Source organism: Mytilus californianus, unplaced genomic scaffold (assembly GCF_021869535.1).
Source record: "Mytilus californianus isolate M0D057914Y unplaced genomic scaffold, xbMytCali1.0.p SCAF_7, whole genome shotgun sequence".
NCBI classification, from domain to species: Eukaryota; Metazoa; Mollusca; class Bivalvia; order Mytilida; family Mytilidae; genus Mytilus; species Mytilus californianus.
In genome coordinates this window covers 66,935,225-66,962,749 of record NW_026262723.1, presented here as the reverse complement: position 1 = coordinate 66,962,749, position 27,525 = coordinate 66,935,225, and the positions used below count along the sequence as shown (strand labels likewise).

Here is a 27,525-nt window from a genome sequence, read left to right as displayed (position 1 = left end):
AATTAATCTTATTTACCGTTGCTGTATCGAAAACTTTTAATCCGCTGTCTACAGAAGTGTCAGTTTGTAATTTAACTCTACATGGATTGAAGGGGATTACACTAATCTCACAGGCGTATAACAACCATACTGGGAGTATCATCAGTACTTTGATAGTATACGTTATCCGTTCTAATCATTCTTGATGTCGAAAAGCAAAGACATTTCAAAATAAGTTTCATTATATGATAAATTGTAATCCGCCATACAAAGTTTAAACACTGAGGATACAACATAGCTTACTACTAAGCAATAAAGCAGTTGTATTTCATTCTTTAAATTTAATAATCAGACATGAAGAGAAAAAATCATTTAAAAATAAATTTTAGGTTTATGGAAACCAGATGCACGAATTTGGATTAGTTTGTTGGTCAATTGTAGCAGCAAGCACACTACTTTAGGTGAAAGTATGGACAAGAAAGATAAAAGTAGTGCTATATTCGTTAAAGTCTTAACATTAACAGGAATAAAATGAAAGACTAGTGGTTAAACAAGCGTCAAAGAAACTCATTTTGAAAACTACGCTATAAAATTATTGGTATACTATTGGGTTTCATAAAGAAAGCACATCTTGTTTTCTTATTTTTTTTATTAAGTTTGCAAGATAAGAGACTGTATGAAGAACAAATAAAAAGCTCAATATGAACTCTAATAGACTCATAGATCCCATATAAGCGTACAGAAAAATTAGAAAAATAGAGATTTTTCAATAAACCTGTAATTCTCTTTTTCACATTTGTAGATAAGCCTTATTCTGATTAAACATCACCTTCTTAAAATTAATGTTGCTTAAAATAATTGATTGATTGTTGGTAGCTTAACATACGGTGGCAAATATTTCATGATGATATAGGTCGACAACAAATTAACAATAAATAATGCAGGTAGGTTCTGCATGGTAGAAAGACCGGAATAAAGGGTGTAAAATTTGGACTACCATTGGAAAATAAGATTATGTTCGATAGGGGTATATAAATAAAACAGGCTAATTTCGAACCCCTTCGTGAGGTGATGTAAGGGTGCTTTAAAGTGCACAGATTGTCAATCTCCTGATAGAAGGCATATGATTTAAATCAAAGATGAAAAAAAATCCCATTCAAATGGCTGCGTATTTGTACTTTCCGCAAAAAGTAACGGACGGTTTTATGACAGCAGCGGCCCAGCGATCTCCATATTTCTATACCCATGTCAACCCTAGGAGTGAGGATAGTATTTTAATCAATCTGAACGTCTGTGTATGTAAAGTTCATTCGGCTTGGATTTTTCTAAATAAGAATCGTCGACTTTTTAGTGAAAATTTGTTCTTTTATGTTCAACAGTCTGATATAAGATGAAGTTTGAGTTCAGTTCTAATAAAACAAACTAAAAGAAGTAAATTCACATAACAAAAGAAAACTATTCACATTGTTTCCTTCCCATTTCATACAAATGATTACTCGCTTCTAGAAAAAATGCGAAAAATTCCGAGAAGGGGTTCATAAAGACACGAAGTATAACTTAGTAAATTAAAGTTTTATGCATACTTATTTGCCAATTAAACCAGTAAACTTGTCATCAACATACTAGTAAGCAAATATAAATCAAAGTCACCGATGCTTAAAGTTTGTCTTTGTCTTATGTTTTATTCAGGTTGAGTTGCTGCTTTAGTCTATCACAACTTTTATAACTATCACATTGTCATCGTATATTTATAACCTATTCATGATTTTGATTGACAAAAGTGAACAATAACCAGTTTTTATAGAACGAATATTTCTACAATTTTCCCACACAGACATCACAAATGCTGCAACTCTTCAATACTAGGTCGAGTTATATCAAACAAATATTGGATAGAAATAAAATTTAACAAAGTATAGGTTACATAATTTTTGCACTTTTTACAGCGATCAATTCTCAAATTAAAAAATACAATCAATGTGAACTGAAAGATACTGATAAACAGCTGACTGTCAACGAGATTTACAAACACTTGGTGGCGGTTCTACATTTGTACCTTACGTTCTTAATTATTTTGCTTAATAACTCATTTTTAAAAGGCTTTGGTGATCTCATCAGATATAAATCTGCTTATAGCATGCAGAATTCAATTACAATATTGAAATTTTATTTTAATTTTCTACTATTATGTTTAATGTTTAACGTGGTATTTATATTGATTTTAATAGGTTCTTGAAATATAGACCCGAGTTTAATGTCCGTGGTAAAATTACCTACTGCATAGGCCAACCACATAACGATCATTCATAAACATACTATACGCCTAATATATAATCTTCTTTATTGTGTATATACGTGTTAAAAGTAGTTGGAACATCAATGACAAGTGTAAGTTTAAATATAATAGGCAAGGCCATAGATCACTATTTATTGTCCGCTTTTTAACGTCCAGCGGCAAATATAACATATATTTTCAGGACAGTACTATGTTAATATCATATGGATATTACTTGTTTTGTAGTAGACTGACACATTGAGTCGGGTTTTTAACGCTAACCCACAAGCTTGCAAGAAGACGTCACAAAAACCTGAGACAATTGATTTTATAGTGTGTTCTTGTGTTGTGCTGTTGTTCACGGCTGTCCCAGGTTAAGGGAGGGATGAGCACTCACAAACATGTTTACCGTACCTTGACCTATAATGGTTCACTTTTATAAATTGTAACTTGGATGGAGAGTTGTCTCATTGGCACTCAAACCACATCTTCCTATATCTATTAACATGTCATACTTGTTTATTTTGATTTTTGTTTAAGCATAAATCAGGCCGTTGGTTTTCTCTCTGGAATTTTTATACATTTTGTCATGCCGTTGCCTTTTAATGATTTGCTTTACGGTAATGATTTTGCTCATTGTTGGAGGTTATCCAGTGTCTTAATGTTGTTCATATCCTCATCCTATGGTTCATCTCTTCATTATTAAATACATTAATATATCTCTGAACCGACCAATAATTCGACTTACACCTATATGCTGCTTGCGTGGCAACCATGCAGAAAATAAAAATTTTAAAGTTCTTGATTTGACCCGTTCGGGGATCGAACCTACACTCTCCACCACCTGAGGCAAGCATGCTATCACGAGGTAATAGAGACAGTCTCATATTAGATACACACGCAAAGAATACGAGAATGGAAAAGTTAGAAAACAACTAGATAACAATCTATAAAACAACTAGTTTAAAATACATACCACCGCTAGATAACAGTTAATATCATAACTGGATAACAGTCATTAATCATAACTAGATAACAGTCAATACCTCAACTAGATAACAGTGAAATACCATAACTAGATAACAGTTAATACCACTACTAGATAACAGTCAATACTACTACTAGATAACAGTCAATACCTATCAATACCACATCTACATAACAGTCAATAACACATCTAGATAACAGTCAATACCACAACTAGATAACGATTTCTGCGTCATAAAAGTATAAAAAGAAACGCCCAGTAGTGTAGTGGTGCACAATTAGTACCCATTGGTATACCGACTGTTAGCTGAAACATCAATGTACCAAACTGAATAAATATGTTGCCAATCAAAATTTCCATCATTTCGATAATAAACTCATCATAAATACCAAGATTAAAATTTTGTACGCCAGACGCACGTTTCGTCTTTAAAAGACTCATCAGTGACGCTCGAATAAAAATATAAAACGGCCAAATAAAATACCATGTGGAAGAGCATTGAGGACTCCAAATTCCGAACGGTTTGCTCAATACAGCGAAGGTAATCTATTTATGGGGTAGAAAGTCCTTAGTGATATCATATATACTTCATGTTTTGGTGCATTTGTTGTGGGGTCAGTGTTGTTCTCCACAAAGTAAGATTTGTCATAACAGAAACAAGGAATTTGTATCTACGATTCCCATTTTTTATTTTAGTAAAAGCGCTTTTAAATGATAATCGATCTTTCAATTGAGCATGGGGAATAGTAGTGTATAACGTATACTAGTATATGGAATTCTTGCAAGACTTATGCCACTATAGTTTCTCTTCCTCGCGAGTTATCAGATTTATGGTGAGGTGTACAAATAACACTTTGTATCAGTATAGGTCGCTTACAAGGAAGCTATTAAATCAAGAGTTCCAAGTAGTTAAACTGAAATCATCCCTTCGAAAATTTTACGAACGCCATCACGAAATGGTTGACTGATATGTAATATCCGTTTCACAGATGACGACGGATATGTTCCAATTTTCGTAACAATAAACCCGTCCACTTTTCTTCGAAAATGATTTACCGAATAAGACTTATCACCGGGTTTGTACTAACATCAGCAACACGACGGGTCCCACATGTGGAGCAGGATATGCCTACCCTTCTATAGCACCTGATATTACTTACAATTTTTGGAAGGTTTCGTGTTGCTCAGTCTTCAGTTTTCTATGTTTTGGTTTGTATACTGTGTGTCTTATGATCGTTTTTCATTTTTTGCCATGGCAGTTTACTTTCGACTCATGAGTTTGAATATTCCTTTGGTATCTTTTCCCTGAATGTGACCTACCGAATTAAAATTGAGAATGGAAATGGGGAAAGTGTCAAAGAGACAACAAACCGACCATAGAGCAGACAACAGCCGAAGGCCACCAATGGGTCTCAATGCAGCGAGAAACTCCCGCACCCGGAGGCGTCCTTCAGCTGGCCCCTAAACAAATATGTATACCAGTTCAGTGATAATGGACGTCATACTAAACTCCAAATTATACACAAGAAACTAAAATTAAAAATGATACAAGACTAACAAAGGCCAGAGGCTCCTGACTTGGGACAGGCGCAAAAATGCGGCGGGGTTAAACATGTTTTTTGAGATCTCAACCCTCCCCCTATACCTCTAGCCAATGTAGAAAAAACAAACACACAACAGTACGCACAGTAAAACTCAGTTTAAGAGAAGTCCGAGTCCGATGTCAGAATAGGAAACAAAAGAAAATAAACAAAATGACAATAATACATAAATAACAACACACTACTAGCAGTTACTGACATGCCAGCTTATTACCGGGTTTGTACTAACATGAGCTGTGGAGCAGGATCTGCTTACCCTTCCGGAGCACCTGAGCTTACACCCAGTTTTTTTTTTGTTTTTTTTTTTGGGGGGGGGGGGGGGGGGGGGTCGTGTTGCTCAGTCTTTAGTTTTCTGTGTTTGTCACTTTTATGTACTGTTGTTTGTCTGTTGGTCTTTTTCTTTTTTTTTATCCATGACGTTGTCAGTTTATTTTCTACTTGTGAGTTTGAATGTCCATTTTGGTATCTTTCGTCTCTCTTCTGTTTCTATTCCTGTTAAAGTGACGTTACCAATCTATATAAAGAATTCCAGAACTATGGTTCTACAAAAGAACTAAACTTGTTCTTTGTATTCTTATGTTGGAGGCACAGATTTTCCCACGTTTTAAGAAAGATGTGCAGATAGATTATTTCTGCTCAAAAACATAATTTTGTAACAGGAAATCTTACAAAAATGTTTTATTCTATCAGCAAATAAAAATACACAATCAAGTCGATATCATATGGCTGCTAAATGATCCGTTTTACCTGTAAATTAAAACTAAACACCTTCATATTTCCGGATTTACACTCGTTTTCTTTGATTTACAGATGACGTTTTTCTATCTAATTGAATTCCTACAAGTCTGTAATCACATGATCATCTTATTCTTCATTGCTTCTGTGATTTCAAATGTCTGCAAAACTTTTTTTCTATATTTTACATCAGCAAAAAATAGTGTTTTAATTAATAAATGCATTTTATATGTTTTCATTTCATCGATTTTAAGATATAAATCATCTTTAGTCATACGTCTTAATTATAATGTTTTAAAGCACGTATTCTTAAGGAAAATGTTTTGACATCTTTTTACTGGAAGGCATTCTGAATATGTTTAAGCATTAGGTTTTACCAATATTCAATTCGTATAAATTTCCGCCCTTCATCCATGTCGAACAATGTTGCAGAACCTTCTATTGTCCTCGTCCTGAATATGATTGAAACATTTGCCACTGGATGTTAATCAATCATAAGTGTAAGTATTGGCTTGACCTGAAGTAAAATGTAAAAATGACTATCACTTAGAACTTACAGAGGTCATGGCTTATTCTACGACTGGTCAACTGCTGTTGCTTTCGTTCATTTTCAAAATACGAAACCATGCAAGTCAATTCACAATACTGTCCTTTTTTAAGAACTGATGAAAAATATAACTCGAAGATGCTTATGTGCTATAGTGACATTTAAAGTCTAACCGTTCGGAGGTTGTGAGAAAAATATGTTGATCAACAGGGCCTTCGAAACAGCAGACATCCACATGCAAATTAACGGAATGGAAAGGTGCATCTGGCCAGTATGCCCTCACATTTTGTGTAAGTTTCTTTGCAGTCCAATGGTTAGCTCATCAGCTATATATTTTACCCTTGGTTTTGCAGATGACCCAATTTGTGTAATATCTTTTAAATCTACATCATGTAATAAATATATATTTAGATTAACTATGACTTCTGTAACCATATAGGTAACCAATAAAAAATAACAGGTATTGTTAAGTTGTAAATCTGATACGCACGTACATTGCCAATTAAGTGAATCCGGAACTTCACCTTTTTATCCCTATTTCAATTTAACTGATATGATCGTCGGTGCATATTCGACCATTCTCTTTTGAACATTTGATATTGCGTATATATTTTTCAATATCTAACGTAAAAACTTGTAAGAACTAGATACTCTCGACAAAGCTGTTGAAATAACTTATTAATACACATGCACAATTCATTTCCAAACATGTTATCCCTTTTACCCTTAAATTTGTCCCATCAAAAATGTAATATGTGTCTGGACCCGTAGCTTTCCTGTATGAAAGAGAGGCGAAAGATACCAAAGGGACATTCAAACTCTTTAGTAAAAACAAAAACTCACAATCTCATGGAAAAAATTATAAACGATCAAAAGACAAACAAATGTATATACAAAATACAACATAGAAAACGAGAGACTGATCAACAAAAACTCCACCAAAAACCGAGGGTGATCTCATGTGCTCTGGAAGGGTAAGAAGATCGTGCTCCACATGTGGCACCCGTAAAGTGTTCGCACCTAGTCCATAAAAAACTGTTCAACTTCTATTTATTTCATTGGTTGTTGCAATGATTTATTTGTGGTTACTTGACGATAAGTGATACATATGCATATGGATGAGTTCTATATAAATGTATTTGAGTTACGCGAAATCAATTGGCATTTGATAACTTACTTTGACAAAGATATGTATGTGAACATCACAATTAATTTTGGTAAAAAATGATAAATTAAATGGACTATTACCGAACGAACTGATAAATCCGAAATCGGACCCAGCGGACACTGCACGAACAAGCTACAACCAAACGCAATCACACAGGTGTACAAACGGACAAGTAAAAACAGATACGATTCAAATGTATATGTCTCATCTTCGGATATTTAAATCCTAGATGCTGTTTTTTTTATACAACAAGTATCTAAATCGATAGCATCAATAACAATATCGAATGTTTCTTGCTTTTGTTACATTATTAACAGCAAGTGAGTCGGGTGTGTTCGACATGACGTGCATGCACAGCTGGAGATGTTTATCATGTTGATATACACGATCTTACAGTTATAGGTTCATGCATTACCAGCATATTAACGTCTCAAATTTTTAATATGTTAGTGTTATTTTATAAATGGAGAAAGTGTGCAAGATTGGTTTTATGAAGCCAAAAGAATTACTAATACTTTGTTTCAGAAACAACACTGATTTGAACAAAATGTGGTAAAAAGAAAATAGTATTAGAAAACAGGGGGTTTTAATTAATAAAAGACATGCAGAAAATATCAAAGAGATATTCAATAGAGGCGAAATATACCAAAGGTATATATATATTCAAACTAATTAGTCGAAAGTAAACTGACAAGGCCATGGCAAAAAAAAAGGAAAACGACGAAAGGACAAACAACAGTCCACTAAAGTACAAGAGAGGAGAAAGTTACCAGAGGGACATTCAAACTCATTAGTCGAAAATAAACTGACAACGCCATGGCTAAATAAGAAAAAGATCAACAGACAAACAATAATACACAAAGTACAAGAGAGGCGAAAGATACCAAAGGGACATTCAAACTCATTAGTCGAAAATAAATTGACAACACCATGGCTAAATAAGAAAAAAAAGACCAACTGACAAACAATAGTACACAAAACACAACATAGAAAACTAAAGACTGAGCAACACGAACACCACCAAAAACTGTGGGAGATTTCAGGTGATCCAGAAGGTTTGCTCATGCAAAATTGTCCTTAGCAGAGCTCCTCACGATTACTATTTGCATCGAAAACGCATTATTTCTTGTAATCATAGGCGAATCCATGTAAACGATCAAACGCAAACACAGAACACAGAACACAGAAGCAAATTCATTCCATATCGTAAATAGATAAAACATGTGGTTACTATATGTGGAATGATGCTTACTTTTTATTAATACAGCAACCCAACAACATAATAAACTAAAAGATATCTAGAGGTCAGCATACGACATTCAACAATAGACATGTGTCTGTGCAATGTCAAGCTCGAAATTTCTTCGATTTTAAAAGAGTAGTAAAACTTTTTTACTCCTTATTTGAATGGCTTAGAAGTACCAATTATATGTCGTATACTTATATAATATATATATAAAAGAAAACAGCTTTAAAAAATTTTAATTTTCAATAACATCCGACGTCTGTATAGAAAATAATTCTACTGGAATACGTTGCCACAACTTGCTGGAAACCTATACTAAATTCTTTCATAGGTAAATTGTACTAAAAATGGTTTTAAAATTTGGCGGTAATTGTAGAAATCTTATTACACTCTACTGTTGAATGTGATGTTTTTCATAGAGCTTGTAAATACATATTTGTTTTATTTGTTTTATTATTATTTTTGTTTGTAGTGTAAATCAGGCTGTTGGTTTTCTTTTTTGGATAGTTTCACATTTTGTCATACCAAGGCCTTGACTTTTATTTGAAAGAACATCAATAAAAGCGCTGTGCCTTTGCTTTGTGTGTTTTTTTTTTTGCTGTGCATGTACTGATTTTGTGTCATGGAAGGATACCCATAGCCTTTGTTTTTTCCTACTTTATAGCTTACTGTATGGTATAGATTTTTCTCATTGTTGAGGCCAGGTATACCCATTACATCTATCAACTCGCAACTCAAAATTATAATCCTAAAAGCCAAATTCAAATTAGTGTATTACACAGTTGCTGAGAAACCAACCGCCAAAGTGTGACATGTAGTTCAAATACAGAAACGGCTATTGTCTGTAATGAAACATATTAGTAAAAAAAAGCACTGCATGCCAATGTAAAGATAAGTTGCCAAAAATCCAATACAGGGATTTTTACGTTGAAGGTGCGATCTTAAGTTAGAAAAATGTAATGCATCTCGCACATTTTGATATTATACTAGACGCCTAACTTCAAATATATGCAATGTGCTGTTTCTGAGAAATATATAATTTCGATTTTGAGATTTATTGGACAAAATCAGAGCTGATATTGTTATACACGAGCTGGTAAGGGAAAATATTATAATGAAATGCACCTGGCAACTAAGATGTATTATGCAGAATTTCAGCTACGAATAAGAGATGCATAATGACTTCGAAAAATGTCACACGAACAAATGGTGGAAATGTTGAAAGCAGGTGTAGATAAATTTATCTAAGAACCAATGAATAGACGTTGTAAAATAAATACATTTCATCTTACTACTCAAAATGTAAACTGTTGTATAGCTGTTGTGTAAATTAGCTATTAACGATCAAATACACTTTCAATACCTAATATATTGCTAAATGTTAAGTTTGGACGGATTGGTATAATCAACCATGTCCTCTCCAACGTATCTGGAAATGAATAAGCGGCCAGTCTTTATCATACATGTAACCACAATTGTGTTTAAAGGTCAGGGTCAGGATTTTAGCATATTATGAAAACAGCTGTTCGATTTATACAGGGTTACGAGATGTTATTCGATCTTGTGTTGCTTTTGATTTTTTTTTATTTAATAATATGTTTAAATTCGCTATATTAATTGAACTCTGGATTTTTACCTCCATTTTACGTTTGTCTTGTCACCTGATTTTTACTAGACATGAGCAACACGGTGGTGCCACTATGGAGAAGGAACTGATTACCATCCCGGAGCATGCACCTACTGGGTAGGAATCAAAAGTAAGAATATGATATTGGGCAATTAAAACCTGTAAGTATAAAAAAGACCGACAAAACACAATGGTAAAAAGAAGAAATAACAGTCTACAAAACACAACATAGAATACTATACACTAAGAAAATCTACCCAGTACAATATCATATTCTTACTTTTGATTCTTACAACAACCATCTCATAACCCATGCGAGCAAATATCAATCGATTTTAATATATATTTCGGGAAGCGTTGACAAGAATTGGAAGCAGAGCAGAAGACTCTTACCCTGCTCCATTTGGAGTTAATGCGATTCCCTCAGCTTTTAATTATTGCCTTGATTTGTCTCTTCTGAATCGACTTACGAGATTTTAACATCGGCAAACTAATGTTGCCTTAATTTAACCCTGAAATACATGTGTGTGCTTGTCTGAAGTTGGGCCTTAAAATGCTATATTACAGGAAGATTTATAAAATATTGTTCTTTTCCCCTTTCAAAACCTAAAAACAAAAAAATAACCAGAGAAGATAATGTTATTTCATCAAAAGGACATGACCACAAGGAATATGCTTATTATTGACGTCACGCTCTCTTTTTTTTTTGTTGATATGTGCAGAGATAGAACGGCTTATTAACTTCACTTTTTCTCTTATTCTTTCTTTTCATTTAATAAGGAGGTTGTCAAATTACGGAAGGTGTATTTTTCAGATCTTACGGTCTCTATTGAATAATTGTATTAAACAATGTCAATTATGACAGTTTTGCATGCCATACTATTTAGAACAATCCACACTGTAAGGAATCTGCTAGTTGTAGAAATATACGAGGTCCTATGATGGTATTTATATGTTCATTTTAGTAAGCCTAGGTTGACAGGTTGCTGTCTTGTTGACTTTCATACCTCATCTTCATTATATCATGAATATGAATACATCAAGTGTAAATGTATACAACAAATACTTATGTTTCTTTTAGGACAATCTAGATAACTCGGTTGTCGTTTGTTGCTGTATATCTTTTTTTTTCGTTTACTGTTTTGTACATAAATCAGGCCGTTAGTTTTCTCGTTTGAATTGTTTTACATTTGTCATTTCGGTGCATTTTGTGACTTACTATGTGATATGGGTTTTGCTCATTGTTGAAGGCCGTACGGTGACCTATAGTTGTTAACTTCTGCGTTATAAACTGGTTAAAGCAACTTCAGTTCGGTTGTAATACAGCTTGCTTTCTAAAAGCAATTGCTATGTGATTTAAGTTTACATTGAAGTTTTTCTTGTATAAAATTAAATGTAAATATCAAAACAAAATCCTTGCTGAACAGATGAAATACATTATTATCATCCCAAATTGTTGTTACCTAATTATTAATAATGCATATTAAATTGGTAAAATATTTTGTAAGTATTTCTACTGGAACAAGTTTGTTTTATGTAACAAATACAGATTTCACGTAGTCTTAATAGCAATATGTATTTAAACATTATGTGCATTCAATTGGAACCAGAAAAAATTCGTACTTACAAACTTTTATCAATTTGCATAATATTTTGTGTTGTCGGTTTCTAACATGAATTTGAGCTTCGCAGGTCTTGTTCAAAATACGACTATTGGTTAATGCAAAAGATTTACGTAAATTATGAATAGAAACAATATTATAAAATAACTTATAATGTAGTATAGGTATAAGTGTACAAATGTATTTCTATATTTGGATTTAGTAACTTGAATAATCAAGAGTCAAATACTTGGCATGCTCTGGTGACTTGAGTAATAAGAGGCGTGCACCAGTGTACTAATACTACATGGTCAGGACAAAAAGAGTGCTTATTCGATGACTCATTTTGAACTAATTTGTCTAATTTCGTATAAAGCCTACGTTTTTAATTCCTGATTCAATGCACAGTTGTCATTTGTAAAATATGTATTGTAAAGTATAATTTTCGCAAATCAATATATATTTTCTAACAATCAACACTTATCAAAATGATATTATTAATTCTGTATAACAATTTTACATGACACACTAATATCGAAAACATCTTATTTTTGTATTATAAATTTTACTATTGAACCTATAATTAAATTCTTTAAAGGTAATTAGTGCCAAATATTTTCACCTATTTTTAATAATTGTACTTCTGGAGCAAGCCACCTTTTATAAATACCAAGTTATCTTTGGAGTGAAAACTATTTCACTACGACTTAATTAAGGCATTGGACCAAGGTTTATCAGATTAAAACATCACTTATTCAGGCACCAAGATACAATACCGGGTGTTTATCAACTGTTTAAACAAAATAGAACCATCAAATTAAGTATATTTGTTGACATTTATTGAGACAAACAAAATAGAAACATTAACATAAATAATTTGAACTGCAGCAGGTCTTTGTAACAGTATCTGCGTCGGGTCTTTAAGCCCTCTGTGCAGTCGTTCAATCGAGAAGAGTCAAGTGGTACGAATAACACATTTAACGAACTATTTGTTCTGCCCATTGCACATAGCCCTTTCTCAGCTTACACCTCTGCTTATACAGTGTAATTCTGAGTGTCCTATGAATATTATATTACATGCTTTAAATAGTCCAAGTTAAACGGAATAACTATTATTATATAGCACGATACAAGTATTTGTATCATATATTTTATTGTTGTATAATGTTTCGTTGTGGTATCAGTGACTTTTACTGTTTTGAGATCTAAATTGTTCAGCACTTGATTCTGATCTTTTACCCTCAGTGTCACTTAGATGTTCTACGTTAACAATATTATTGTCAATATCGCCTGTAGCACTTTCTAAGCTGTCGTTACTGTTTTCATTATGACAGCGTGACGCAGCACGCATTTTTTGTTCTACGAGAAACCCTATAGGTTGTGTTATTGGATATAAAGGCATCATGCCTAGTCCTAAAGCGTTCACTGATTTGCTAGCTTGAACACGTGGATATTTTGAATTCGGTCGTCTGCCCCGGGGAACTTTTGGCGCTTCCAACAAACTGTCAATACTAAATGAGAATTTTCTATCTGCATCGTGGTCACTTGCAGACGATTCATTGCCACTATTGTCTTCAGAACCAGAAATGTCTATGCTTTGAGAACAATCGGAACTATTGTCTTGTGTATGATCGTCATTTGAAATGTTTTCAAGTCTGGAATCCGACTCATTCAATGGTTTATCTTGCAAAGATTTTCTTTTTTCTTCCAACTTTTTCAATCTTTCTTCTTGTTTCCTTCTTTTCTTTTCTTGTCGTTCTAACTCTTTTCTTTTAATTTCGTCTGCGTCCATAGGAGCACCACTGCATGTTTGTGGATGAGCGTTATGAGCTGGTCTTCCAGGACCTTTTTTCGTGTGTTCCTTCTTTCGCCACTTTGCTCTTCTGTTTTGAAACCAGACCTGAAATTTTAACAGAATTATAGAGAATCACTCATGATTATGAATAATTAGTGAATATGAAACATTTATGACAGACATGAAAATGCATTCTGTTCAAATGATATTCTGTTTTATTCTATATAAGTTTTAAAATTATTCACTACATTTTTAACCGTTATTTCAAAATTCTAATTTCTTTTCTAAGTAATTCGTCTGTGTATTTTTTTTTTAAAGCAACGTGTAGAAATTGTCTCCTGATTATATCTTTTAAACAACTTTAGCATACTGTGGTGTAGGTTGTTTGGTAATAAACCACAAAAGTTATAAATATTCATTTAAAATAAAATTGTATTATCATGATAATAAATTAAAAACAAACTTTGCACTTGTAAAAGAAATTGTATATATTTGTTTTTTTCTGGTTAAAATATGAAATTTAATAAGCACATCACCTATCAATTTTATGGGAATTCGATTTAAAGTTTTTGATATATTTATTTACATACTGAAATGTAAATATTTTCAAGTTTAATATTCTATATTTTGTAATATTTTTTTTCTCTCATTACAACAGAAATTAATCTATGGTTTATCTTGCAAAGATTTTCTTAATTTTTTAAAATGTAAAAGCTTTAAAATATTCATGTGTATTATTATTATTATTATTATTATTATTATTATAGTATTCGTCTGTGTTTGAAAATAATTTTAAAAGTTATAAGTTAAATATATTTATAAAGATATGTTGGTTCTAAAGTATACTATTTTAAAAGAATTTGTTTTTTAAAATTTAAATTTAACCTAAAGAGTTAAATTGTATTCGTAAGGGTATCAAATAAACAATGCACTTAAAAATTCTTCACATATATATAAAGGTTTTATATATAATTAATGATCTTAGGGTAATTAACTTAACTTTAATAGATTTAAAACAAATAGAGATATTTGATCTTTTAACTGCAAAATTAATTTATAATTATCATCATTACGTATCAAATACAAAGAGTTCAACGATAAAATTATTTTATTCCATGTAAAAGCTTTACACCCGATACAGCAGATAAAAAGGGTTAAGTTGGAAAATGCACGGAGCCATATCCCCGGTCAGATCGAGTCGTAAAATTAATGGAAAAAAGACAACATTGATCTTAGGGATTTTATTCCTTGTAAACAAAGGCCAAGAAGTGTCACTACCAGTGCTATAGTAGAGTATTTCGTATGATCTTTTGGAACAAAGACGGCTATGGCTTGAACAAAGTTACTTCGGAACATTGATTATACGGTTTAACCACCTATTCGTAATTTTGTCAAGGTATAAAGGTCTACGGTTTAAGATCAGACTTTCAATACTTTTTAAGGTATATCATTTTCAGTTAAATTAGGGGGTATAGATTATTTTAATTGAATTAAGGTCTAATTCCTCCAGATGATGCAGGAGAAAATTACAGGGTAGTGTGGTAAATTGACACAAGTCAAAGCAATGGATTGTTTATTGTTTACAGCTAAATTTATACTTTGTGGAAGATTTTTACACCGCATATGTTTCCCGCTTGTTGATACGTCCAATTTAGAAATAATTTACGAGACACTTCGGGTATAGATTTTTTAAAATGATGTAAATTAGTAGTGTGTGATATGGATTAATTTCTCATTTATCATGTAAAATATAGTATCAAAACTACTGTAATAAAATTAGAATTAAAATCAGATGTGTTTTTTACTTTGACGATTGCTTTGTAATTAGTTTTAAATTTGTTGCCTTTGTAAGGGTGTAAAGAATTTGCCTTAAAAGAAATATTTGTTTAAATTTAACAACTTTTTTAAGGTATATTGTTTCAAAATCTAAAGAAAAAACAAGACATACGAATTCAATATTTAAGCAACACTGGTATAAATATCACTACCATTTTCTCCGAAACATTTAACATTTTAACAAGTTGTCGTTTCATGTTTTAATCAAATTGTATTAAAGTCAGTCAAAGTAAAGTGATGAAAATATTTTTTTTAAACATTGTCTCTATTCAATACAAATTTAAACTTTGGTACTACTTCTTACATTTTAGTTTTATATACATATTTACTTTTTATATATAATTATAAATTCAAAAGTGTGATTATAAGTTAACACTAATTTCAAATGAAATTTATATTAATTTGATATATTTATGAAAATAATATACAATAAAAAGGCATTTTTATGTTATTTAAAGTTAATTAGATGACAAGATATATGAAAGATTGATCAATAACACAAATAAGGCGTATTCATGTTGAAATTTGTTATGATTTGAATAATTTCATATCTTAATTGGCGAATTTTCAACAAACACAAGTGTCATTATTCGTTATAAAACTCTATTTCATATCATATTTTGTTTATAATCTTCAACTTTTATTGTTTGGAGTATTATTTGGATTAATCTTATGAATAATTTGACAAAGTCGCTGACCTACCAAGATGGAAACTTGAAGGTTCATTTTATAAATATGTTAACTGATTGCATCTCAACGCTGCGTGAGGCGACGAGATTGAATTATGTCAATCATGCTAATCTATAACTTTTTTGAATAAGAAAAAGCGCCTTTCAAAACTTTTGTTGGGCAATTGGAACACGTAGAACAATAAAAAAGGTGGTAAATAGACAGACCACGTCACGTCATGTGACAGCTACAGCTCAGTACCAGGGGGTTCACTTAAGGTATGAACTGGGAGGAAAATCTGATATAAAAATAATTCATCGTATAAGAAAATAGACTTGCATTGTATTCCGTTCAAAAATTTCATAAAGAAAGAACAAAATTAACTTTAAGAGGCATTTCTTTTTTTATATTATTCTATGCCACCTACATCTTGCTAAAAGCAATGTCTTTACTTAATGTTAAGTTGGAATGGCTGTTTATGACTTTTAACATTACACCTAAACAAGTATTATTTGTAAAGACAAAAACAACTGTTTTATACTCGATTATCTTAACACACATACATTTATCAAATTCAATTGATATTTATTTCACTATTTTAAATATGTTTTCTTTGTAATACCCACACCAGACACCTCTACAACTTAAAAAATAGTTCATATTTTGCATAAGAATGAAAAATATGTTTGAGTTACAAAAGGTCGACAATTTGAGAAGCAAATTGGTTCATTTTTTCAGACAAACTAAAACCTTATATATAAGTTTCATTTAAATTGAATTAGTTGCACGTATACTTGCATGCTTAATTGAATTTCTTTCAATTTCAAATATGTACAGACGTTTCGTTATTTTACATGACAAATGTTTATTCAAATAAAAAGAACAAATGTAATTTCCTTGTACATTTTCTTGTTGTGTCGTATATAAAAAAAAAAGAAGACTTTTTTTTTTGTTCAACAAGCTGTGTTGAAAAGTTTTATTGAAAAGTTTTATCAATTTTTAAAATTTTATAATATTCAGTTTATTTCAATCAAAACACCTATAATAAATAAAACATTGAACTTTTTTGTTTATTTATTTATTCACGAGGACTTGTTGGTTCAAAACAACAATGAGATGACAACTGCACCTTACAAAGTAGTTTAATCTAATACAGTTTTACAGTCTATAAAGATCTCATGTCTATAAACCATTGGTTTATAATTTCAAAAAGACAAAGACTTTTTGTTGTTGCATAGTATATTAGAATTTTAAAGTGGCAACTTTTGAAATGTTTGAAGAAAGAAAACAAGTACTTAAAATGCCGTAATTCTTGCATTAGGCTTTAAAATGTAAGATGAAACGCAGATTCGTCAAAGTATTCTATTTATCTAATTGATTTACAATTTTCCAAACAGACACAGAAGTAATACAATATTGTTTAACGCAATTCTTGCGGACCTAATTATAATGTTTAGATTGTTAAATAATAAATCAAAAATAACACCCTAAATTTACGGTCTTCTGCCACGTAAGGCGGATCTCCGAACGCACTCTTTTTAAGGTTTCGTATAATCTCTGAGATTTCAAAGGTACTTCAAACATACTCGGTGATGTTATCTGAGATAAGGTTGAAAAATCATACTTCTTAACTAATTTAAATTAAAAGACAATGCTTACTAATGCTGTATTTTCAGAAGAATCATATGTCATAGATACTTGTTTAAGACAAGATCAAAAGAAATTCAGCTTTTAATTGAATTCTTGCTGAGTAGCTAATTACTGATTTACATTAAATGTTTCGAATTTTATCTGTTTTTGAAATGCATTTTTCTATCTAAACAGAAATTCTTGTTCTTATCTCTTAAAATTAATTAAAGAACCTGCGTCGTGTTTGATCTGCTTTGCTTGACACTTAAGACGACTATGCCGAGAAATTAGTTTTTGTTTTACAAGAAATTTTCCGATTGCAAGTTTATGACCTACTAAAGAAAATTGGAAAATAAATTGGATATTTAAACACGGGGTATCACCAGAAAATAAATCATTAGAAATTACTCGATTGTTGAAAAATACATTTGCAACAAATTAATTTATATAAATATTAAATTCTGTTTTCTTTAACATTTTGTATGAAGTCAATACAATTTGTACAATCTTAAATTGATTATTTAACTAATTCTATGATTGAGACCATGCACAGAACATGTTTGATTTTAGTCGACATCAAATAAGGCATTAACTTGTATGTAAATATAAGCATTTGATAAACAATAAGACAGAAACTTTGTTCCCCACCGCTATTTGACAAAATTTCTTAAATAGAATAAATAATTTATTAAAGTACGATCTAATGTGATAAAACAAATTGTAAACGAACGATGCTAAATAGAAATGTCAATATTTTTCAAGGATGGATGTATTATAACTGATCTAAACAGTTCTGTACATGGAGCAAATACAGAGCAAAATCGTTTCCGGGTTGAAAAACATCAAAAGCTGGAATCTATGTCTTCATAAGATAAAACACAAACAAAACATAGATTTGATACCTCCGACCATTGAAGTTGTATTACAACTTCTTAGATTGATTCAATGGGTTTGAAATTTCATATTACTAATTTACTATTTACTTTGAAGGATATTAGTAATATTACATTTTTATTAAATTATTGACGTGAAACGTAATTACACTTTTATGATTAATTTTCTATTAAATTGAAATTTTGATTAATTCAATATAAACATATCAATTAATATGATTAAAATCAATAACGGTAGTTATGCTTTTCATATCAAAGAAATTCTTTTCTGCAGAATTGATAATGATATATCATAAACCAATAAACATATCATTTAATTATTTCTTATCATAAAAAAAGAGAAAAATCGAACATGTAAAAACTTTAACGGTTTGATCAAATTATGTAATATTTGGTCAGATTTCTTTAGGGACAAAATAACATAAGTTTTTTATGACTTAATTTTGACATACATCAAAAAGGTGAGATATTCGACAACTTACTTGACGATTATTACAGGTAAAAAGACATACCGGCCACTTTGTTCAAATTATAGAATTAATTGACTAGATAGCTGCCTCGAGGTAAATGTTTGCGGAGATCGATTGCTCATTGCGGACATGGATAAAATAAGTATTTGTTCTTAAACCTCTGTTATTTCCCAATTTGTCATCATTTGATACTAACTACGGCACATTCTTGTGTAAATTTGTCCCTTCACTCTTGATCAGGGACAAAAACTGAAAACTCATATAAACGCAAAAAAATGTATGATTGATTAATTTAACCTAATTGATTTGTTTGTTTGATTTTATTACCTCCTTTGTTAATTGTATTATCGATTAATGATATAAATTTCGCGACAATTTTCCAAGTTTCTCATAAAGTGTTCAGACTACTGTTTTCATTCATTTACATTTTATCGTTTGTTTATTAATTTGATGATGCAGTCACGATGTTCGAATTCTATTAACTTCAACGTAAAAATGTTTTAAAACATTTACGTTTTTGATTGAAACACACACACAAAAATCGATACGCTAACGACATCCATAAACTTCTGAGACGCTACAACCGATATTATTAACTCAAACAATATAATTAACACTTTTTCTTCATTTTATGCCGTATAGTTTTATTGTCAACACCTAAATTTATATTTTGTTTTGTTTTTATACTTTACCAGAAGGCACAATAAACCATCTCGCATTTCAATAAGGTCACTAAATTATTTAACGTTTACATTAACCCAGCTGCACAGTATACAAAATATAACTTTTACTAAGCAGAAATAGAGATGGAGCGCGCGCTACATTTGAGTAAACTGGAATTTTAAAATTCTTTTTTATTTATTCTTATCTAAAATTTATAATTTCATCATCTGTTAGCCGTGTTTTAATGACCAATTACAATGGTGAGCCCATTATTGAAATGTACCATCTGAAATCCCTGCGTGTTAAACATGTCGCATTTTAAAAATGAACGAAGTCCCTCACTCTAAAATGTTACTTAGTAATGGTCAATTTACCGAAGAAACTAGGAAAATTGACATAGTGATGGAAAGTTAAGTGAAATGAAGCAAAGCGTGTTTAATCCTCTTGTCGACTAAATTAGTATAAATTTCGTTTGTGGATGTTTATAATTCGAGAAGGTGTTGTTCCCCCGATGATTATACTATTTTCCAGACCATTTACCCCTCGTACGCTCTAGTATCCTTTCTTAACCAATGGCTTTCAAACATTGTTATAATGTACTTGATGTTTTGAAAGGTATTTTCAACAGCGATCTATATTTGAACAATTTATATTTTTTATATATTTGTAAATAGAAATTAAATATTTGTTTGACATTTGAAAGACGTGACAGAAAAATTGAAAGACCCGTATTTATTTGGACAGTTAACGATGTGTATTTAATTCAATAAAATATGAGTCAATTTTATAAACAAGGATAGCCCATGCAAGGTGAAGGAAGTGCTATTAGAAATCTTAAATATACATAATACGATCAAATTTAAATAAATCAAAATTGAAATGTATAAATAGTATTTTTGTAAGTAATTACATACCAAACTTTATGTTACACCATTTAGTTGCAAGAATTAGAATAATAATAACAATAATAATAATTATTTATTTTACCAGTCAGTTCATTTATATACCAGTCTACAACATATATTTACAAATCATAATCATATTTTTATAAATCTTAGTCACACGTGGTCAGATACCTAGATTTATTCATGATATTGGGTATATTCATTTTTGATCAGAATTCTACTTATTGTAAAAAGGAGAAAAAATGAATAAATTGAAAGATCCCTACCTGCACTCGTGATTCTACAAGATCTAGACGGAGGGCTAAAGCTTCCCTCATGAACACATCTGGATAATGGCTGTCTTGGAAAGCTCGCTCTAACTCTTCCAGTTGCCAGCCTGTAAAATTTGTTCTTGTTCTTCTCCTTTTTGCTGACTGACTTTCAGGAGAATCGTCATCAATTTCTATGAGTAAAATATAAAAAAAGTTTAACTATAGTGGCAATCATTTTAGATATCATCAAATATTAGCTTTATTTGTTGACAAAAGATATTTATATTATTAAACTTTTAGCTTACTATTGAAACCCGCTTTTATTTGTCCATTACCAAGTAAAAAATATCTAAAATATTTTAACAAAATATTTCAGCATCATCGTTTTTCATGATTTATATATTTGCACAGTATTTTTTTCCTAAACAGACTCATTCGTGAATTATAAATGTTTTAGATTTCTAAGCATAATTTTTGATCATTTTTACCATTTCATATGTATAAAAAAATCTATTTTCCTTCTATTTTGGCGAGAAATTATTTCTTATATAATTATGTTACAGTTTCAAAAATAATATATAAATGTAAATGTAAATTTTATTTTTGTTTATGAAAGTTTTATATTATTATTTTTTTCAAATATTCATAAAGGAGTAAAACCTTTTAAAATGTTATTCGTATCAATAATTTCCATATAGTATTAATAATATATATTTATCTAGTTTGTATAGGAAACATTTTCTTAAAGAAACAATTATAGTTAATAAATACATACCTCCATTTTTTAGAGAGTTTTTATCCGATGATGGACCATAACTGTGTCCATTTGAATTATTCCTGGCATGTTGAGAAGACAAAAGTCCCTCCATTTGAAAACGTAAATCTCCAGGGTGTCCATTAAAACTTAACCCGTAGGGATTTGCAGCTGCAGCAGCAAGCGCCAATGGCCCACCAAAATGGGCAGCACTTCCATAAAGAGATGATAATAATCCATAGCCGTGGGGATATCGGGCATCAAGTAGCCCGAGAGGTCCTGTCATATTTCTTCTAGTACCGTTTTCTTGTCTCGAACAGAATGTCAACATTTCTAACACATTTGTACAAGGTCTGATAAAAGTTCTTGTCATTTAACAGTTAAGTCTGAGCGCACACTTGCCGTTCTAATAACGCCGTTAGCCAATCAGATAATAGAATCACGTTTGTGGACAAAGATGGGAGGGAAAGTCGTCAACATGAGTTGTATGCAAACAAATATTGAATGTCCTCTAGCTGTTGAAGACATTTAGAGGGAGATGATCACAAAATTAGCGTTCGTTGATTGATCATTATGACATTAATTGCATGGTTGGTTTAACATATGCTTCAATGCTTACAGTCATTCGTTAAAACATTTTAATAGATTTAAATAAAATAGATAAGGGAGAATTATTGCAATTAAAGGCAAAATATATATGTTTATCATTTTATAAAATGAATAGAAGAAAACTTATTCACATAGTAGCAGGCATTTAAATTAAAAATAAATAAATAGCATTTTACTGCGTATGTTAAAACGATTTTCCTCGATGAAAAACGGTCTCCTGGAATAAGAATGTATATCCTACTCTCCTAAAGGAGGATAATACACATATATATATTATTTTATTCTAAAATTAAGCATTTTTTTTAAATATTAACTGTCAAAATATTACATTTTAATTTGGTGTTGAATGAAACAAAATACACTATTTAATGATAGCTGAAAGCAATGCTACAACTATGGTATACTGTGTGAAAAGGTTTGATTTATTTAACTAAATAAAAAAAGTTTTCAAACACATTTCCTCTGTTTAAGATTTTCTAAACTCAACTTTTTAAAGATATATTCCATATATGCTTTTTTCTAAACATTTTGCATGCATTATGCTTTATATTTTAAAAATATTACCCAGATTTAAATTTAGCTAAAAAAAAATTCTGTATCAATATTTTCCTGTTTTGGTTTGAAATGTCCATGAAATTTCGGGTCAAGTAAAAAAAAAGAAAAAAGAACGACGAAAAGACAAACAACAGTCCACAAAACACAACAGAGAAAACTAAAGACTGAGCAACACGAAAAAAGGTTACACACCAAATGTTATAATTGACTTTCTCATGTCATACACAGTAAATCTTATAGCATATAAATATATTTAGATTTAAGGTCAGCGTCAATAAATCAGCAACATAACAGTACAGGTTTAACAAAAATTAACTTTTAAAGGTCACCATACGGAATCAAACGATGGACAATCGTCCTAACCATATATATCAAACTTTGCAACATATAGATATCAAACAATCATCCAAAACATAGATTTAAAACTTTGCATCGCCATCCTTAGACACGTCCTAGTCCTAAGACAGCTTTGTTGACACGGCTCCAGATTTATTGTCAATTTAACCAGTTTTCTTGCATCCTACATGCAATTATCTTCAGTGGAAAAACCTGTCCGAGTTATACAATTTATTGTTCTCTTTTGATTATAGGCACCATCTCTTAAATGAAATTAGTTCCATTTCAAAGTGTTTCCTAAAATGGGCCTAGGACATGTCTGAGCATGCTGAGGAATATCTTACCTAGGATGTTATAACCGCTATCCCAAGTGTTTGAGTATAAGTAAATAGCAAAAAAAAAAAAAAAAACTATCTACATATTAAGATAAAAATGCATAATAATTAACCAGTGAATATAATGATATTCAAATAATGATGAAATAATAAAACAATATTAACAGTATTACTGTGATCGTTATAAAAAAACTTATATAATGATTGCACATTTAACCTTATACGAAACAACACAAAACAAAAATATATAACTGCGTTTTCTATAAAAAAAAAAAAGACCAATTGTAGATATTTACAACGGTACAAATAATGAATTTTTTTTTAGGTAAATTGAATTCAAAATCTAACAATTTCATACATAACAGAGTTCAAAGGCGAATCTTGTGCGTCTTTCATATAAATGCAAAGTGGTTTAACTATTATAGTACTGCCAAAAGATATACGAGTGAGTATAAACAAAAGGAGGAACCATAACTTTACAGATGTCGAACAAAAGGCTCTCTTGAAAGCATAAATCTTAGCTGTTCCGTAAATTTCCAATGATGAAATCAAAAATGCTAAAAGGAGGGTTTGGGATACAAATTAAGTTATCATAAAATATATCCTTAAGTGAGGACCATCTTAAGACACCTAAATTGGTGCCCTAAACATAGCACAATTCCTAGGAAAAATCCTATATTTCGACATGTTTGATAAACCCACTTAGGACAAAAAAGAAAGATGGTCTTAGGACGTGTTATAACCCTAAGACTGCTCCGATAAACAGGCTACAGTTCCTTGTGCAAATTAAAATTTCCAATTATGGCATAGTGTGTGTACACCTGTGTACCCCAAAATGTATGGTTAAAATGAAAATTAATATGTTTTTAAAAGATTTTTTCTTCTTGAAAAAGTTTACTTTTTCGTATTTTTTAAATGTTCGCTTGATGATAGAATTTAAAAAAAAACGATTCTTTATTTCCATGTTCAAAATGCTTTTATGATTCTATTAAAACTAAATCGATATTTAATGTTTGTGCTGTAACTCTCTTACAGAAATGTTTCGCTTTATCCAAAGCATATTATTTTATTTATTAGTCAAATATTTTTCTTTTTATTGATAAGCCCGTAATTGATATCACATGGCGTCCGTGGTCGGCTACCTCTGTTTGTCTAAAAGTTCTTGTTTTTTTTTCATCCTCTGTGAAACTGCTTTGCCATATATCATATATGTTCATTTTCTTTAAATTTACTGTACATAAAATGTTCGAAACACTAATGTTTTTCGTCCCCCAGGCATATATTGCCTAAGCCGTATTTAGCACAACTTTTCTCGGATTTTTCGGTTTAAGTGTTCTTCTATTTTCAACTGTTTTGATTCGAAGGCCACTGATGAGTCTTTTCTAGACGAAACGCTCGTCTGGCGTAAAACTGTTAGCCTGGTATCTTTGATAAAAATGTTGTGCTAATCGGAACCAAGCATAAATACCAATGTCTCTTTTCAAAATTGAATCCGGCACGCCCATTAATTTTCCAAATTTGTCACCAGAGCCTTTGTCTAACCAATAGACTTCAGATATCTCTTATAAAACCGAATAGAATGATCTTTGTATTATCATCTTTCAAATCATATTACACAACTCTATCTTTCAACCTTTAGTAAAACCCTTGCCAAAGTGGGGAGGTCCGTTTGGCTGTGCAGGATGTATAAGTACACAGTCACGTCCGATCGGAATGGGGACGTTAAATCTAATGCCTTGTGTAGAAAGACTGCCACACTCTCTGCAGGATAAGAACCCTTGCAATAACTCTTTGAGTGGTCTGTAGGAAGCAAGTTGCTAGTCAAAATTTCTGTCCCTATCCAATTTACCCTCATTTTCCACTTGACGTTGAGATACCAACATTTAATCAATCAATCTATCTTTTACCCATGCATGTTGGAAACCAGAGCCAGAGATAAAACGAGATATCTAAATCCACTGAAATAGTTTTATCGCATGGAACTTAAGTTTATTAGAATATCCCCTTTACGAATTGAATGTAAGCTCCGATAATTATATCTGCATATTTACGACTTTTTTGCAATTAACCGGACCAGCGAGTCCTAGACCAAGTTTACAATATTTGTTTTTACTCTCATGCACTTTAAGTGCTCTATAAGAGGAACAACATACTGTTAATACAATGGGCAAACAAGTTGCAAACATTATGTATAAAATAATACATAGATATAAAAGAAATACAAAAATGCAGTGTCTCTGTGAAATTTTTGTTTTAAAGAAAGCTAAATTTGTAAGAACAGATATATTACAAGCCACTTAAATTTGCATTGATTGATTGAGTGGTTTAGGTATATACTTTTTTTTTATAATTTTTTAAAAACTTTTTGCCATCTAAAGAACACGTCCATTATGGTATTAATTCTGCATGCCCTTGGGCTTCTCAGTTTAAAATGTTTTATCTCTTTTTTGTTTTTACACGTTCAGTAACTGTTTTGCAACGTAGTATGAAAGGAATGAGATGAGATTGCAACCAAAACGAAGAAGACATTAACATGACTCTTGGTATTTTTTTCTTCAAATAAGTGCATGGCGTCCTCTGTATACCAGTCTTTTTCGAAGAATTGTTTGAAACCTTTTAAATGTTTTTCTGTATCAATTGTGTGATGCTATCTAAACGTACAAGTAAGCATGTATAACATCTTTCTTAATAATTGCGTATGAATAAAAGGGAGATGTGGGGAATGCATATGAATGAGACGGCAACCCAAAGACACAAACAGCAAAGACATGGCTGTTTTCAACGTAACTACAATATCTAGATTCTGCTTCAATGATTTCGTTTATCTTTTTTGGATTACATAAAATATGTATGTTAGTTATTTATAAAAATGCTGCATTTTAGTGCCGGTTGTCACCGTATTAAAAGCTTTGCCTTATAGAATGAGCATACAGATTGACACATAGTCAACAAAATATTGAACAGAAAAGTAAAACTGAAGATTGGGCAAAAAGAACCCCACTAAAACCGATAGTGAATTCAGGTCCTCTAGAATGGTAAGTAGTTCGTGCTTCACTAGTGATCATTACCTACGTCATGTTGCATATGACAACTGCATGAGGTCATTTTTGTCAGTATTATTCCCCATTAGCGAGAAATAAGAACACTTCGTCGTTTTATCTTTTGGTAAATGTGTTGTCTGTCCGTTGACTTATCATCCGGTATTTCTTTTGTCCCGTTTGTAAATATAAATATATATGTTGTCTGATCTATGGTCGGGTTGTTGTCTCTTTGACACATTCCCTATTTCCATTCTCAATTTTATATATATATATCTTCTTATTTCATTCAATGACTGCTCATGCAACAATAAAAATAAATAATTTCTAAACGAAAAGAACACTCATTTAATTCCATGCGACCGAAACGCTTTTCTGGACTAACCTCCATCAGGAACGTTCAAAACTCAAGACTTTGAGAGCCAAGTAAATCTTTGAATAAATAAAAAATATCGATGGGCTTGATGAGCACGGGACCGTGGGACCAGCCTTAATACTGGCATACAACATATCGAATAAACAACTTTTTGGTTGTTTCTCTTCATCGTGACAGATTATCATTTGGTTACTAGTTAAATAACATGGGAATAATTTCTTTCCAGGATTTATAGGATACCGCGTGTTGATGCTAACAAGGAGGCTTTTTGAACAAGGGTTTGCAAAATATTACTGAAGTATCGATGTCAATGCTATCTGCTTAACCTTTCGAAACACCTCAGTTCACCATGAAATTTAGTTTGAGTCAGTTTTCTCAGTGTTCAGTTTAAAGCATGATTGCTAAAGGAATGGCTTTCCGTTCTGGGTCACATGGGTTCAACCCCGGTTTGAGTGGATTTGTAATGCGCAATCTTCAGTTTTATGGAGTGTTGGTTTTTCCATCGTTTTCCGTTTGGTTATTGTGTTATCTGGTTTTCTTCGACTTATAGTTTTTAATTGCACCCTTGGTATCTTTTAACCCCTTTTGCAATATCGATGAAAAAGAGAGGCCAAGTAAGAGAGCATTGGCAAGAAGAGAAAATC

General features: G+C 31.3%; 1 protein-coding gene across 1 annotated transcript; it reads right to left on the bottom strand.

The window, feature by feature from the left end:
* Positions 1–12,584: 12,584 nt before the first annotated feature.
* Positions 12,585–22,033, bottom strand: LOC127708099 (homeobox protein unc-4 homolog). The gene is made up of 3 exons (XM_052212951.1): positions 21,654–22,033; positions 20,894–21,069; positions 12,585–13,667 (listed from the first exon to the last, which is right to left on the bottom strand). The coding sequence occupies exons 1-3, from the start codon at positions 22,003–22,005 to the stop codon at positions 12,948–12,950; spliced, it is 1,248 nt and encodes a 415-aa protein (XP_052068911.1). The 5' UTR covers positions 22,006–22,033; the 3' UTR covers positions 12,585–12,947.
* Between the last annotated feature and the right edge of the window lie 5,492 nt (positions 22,034–27,525).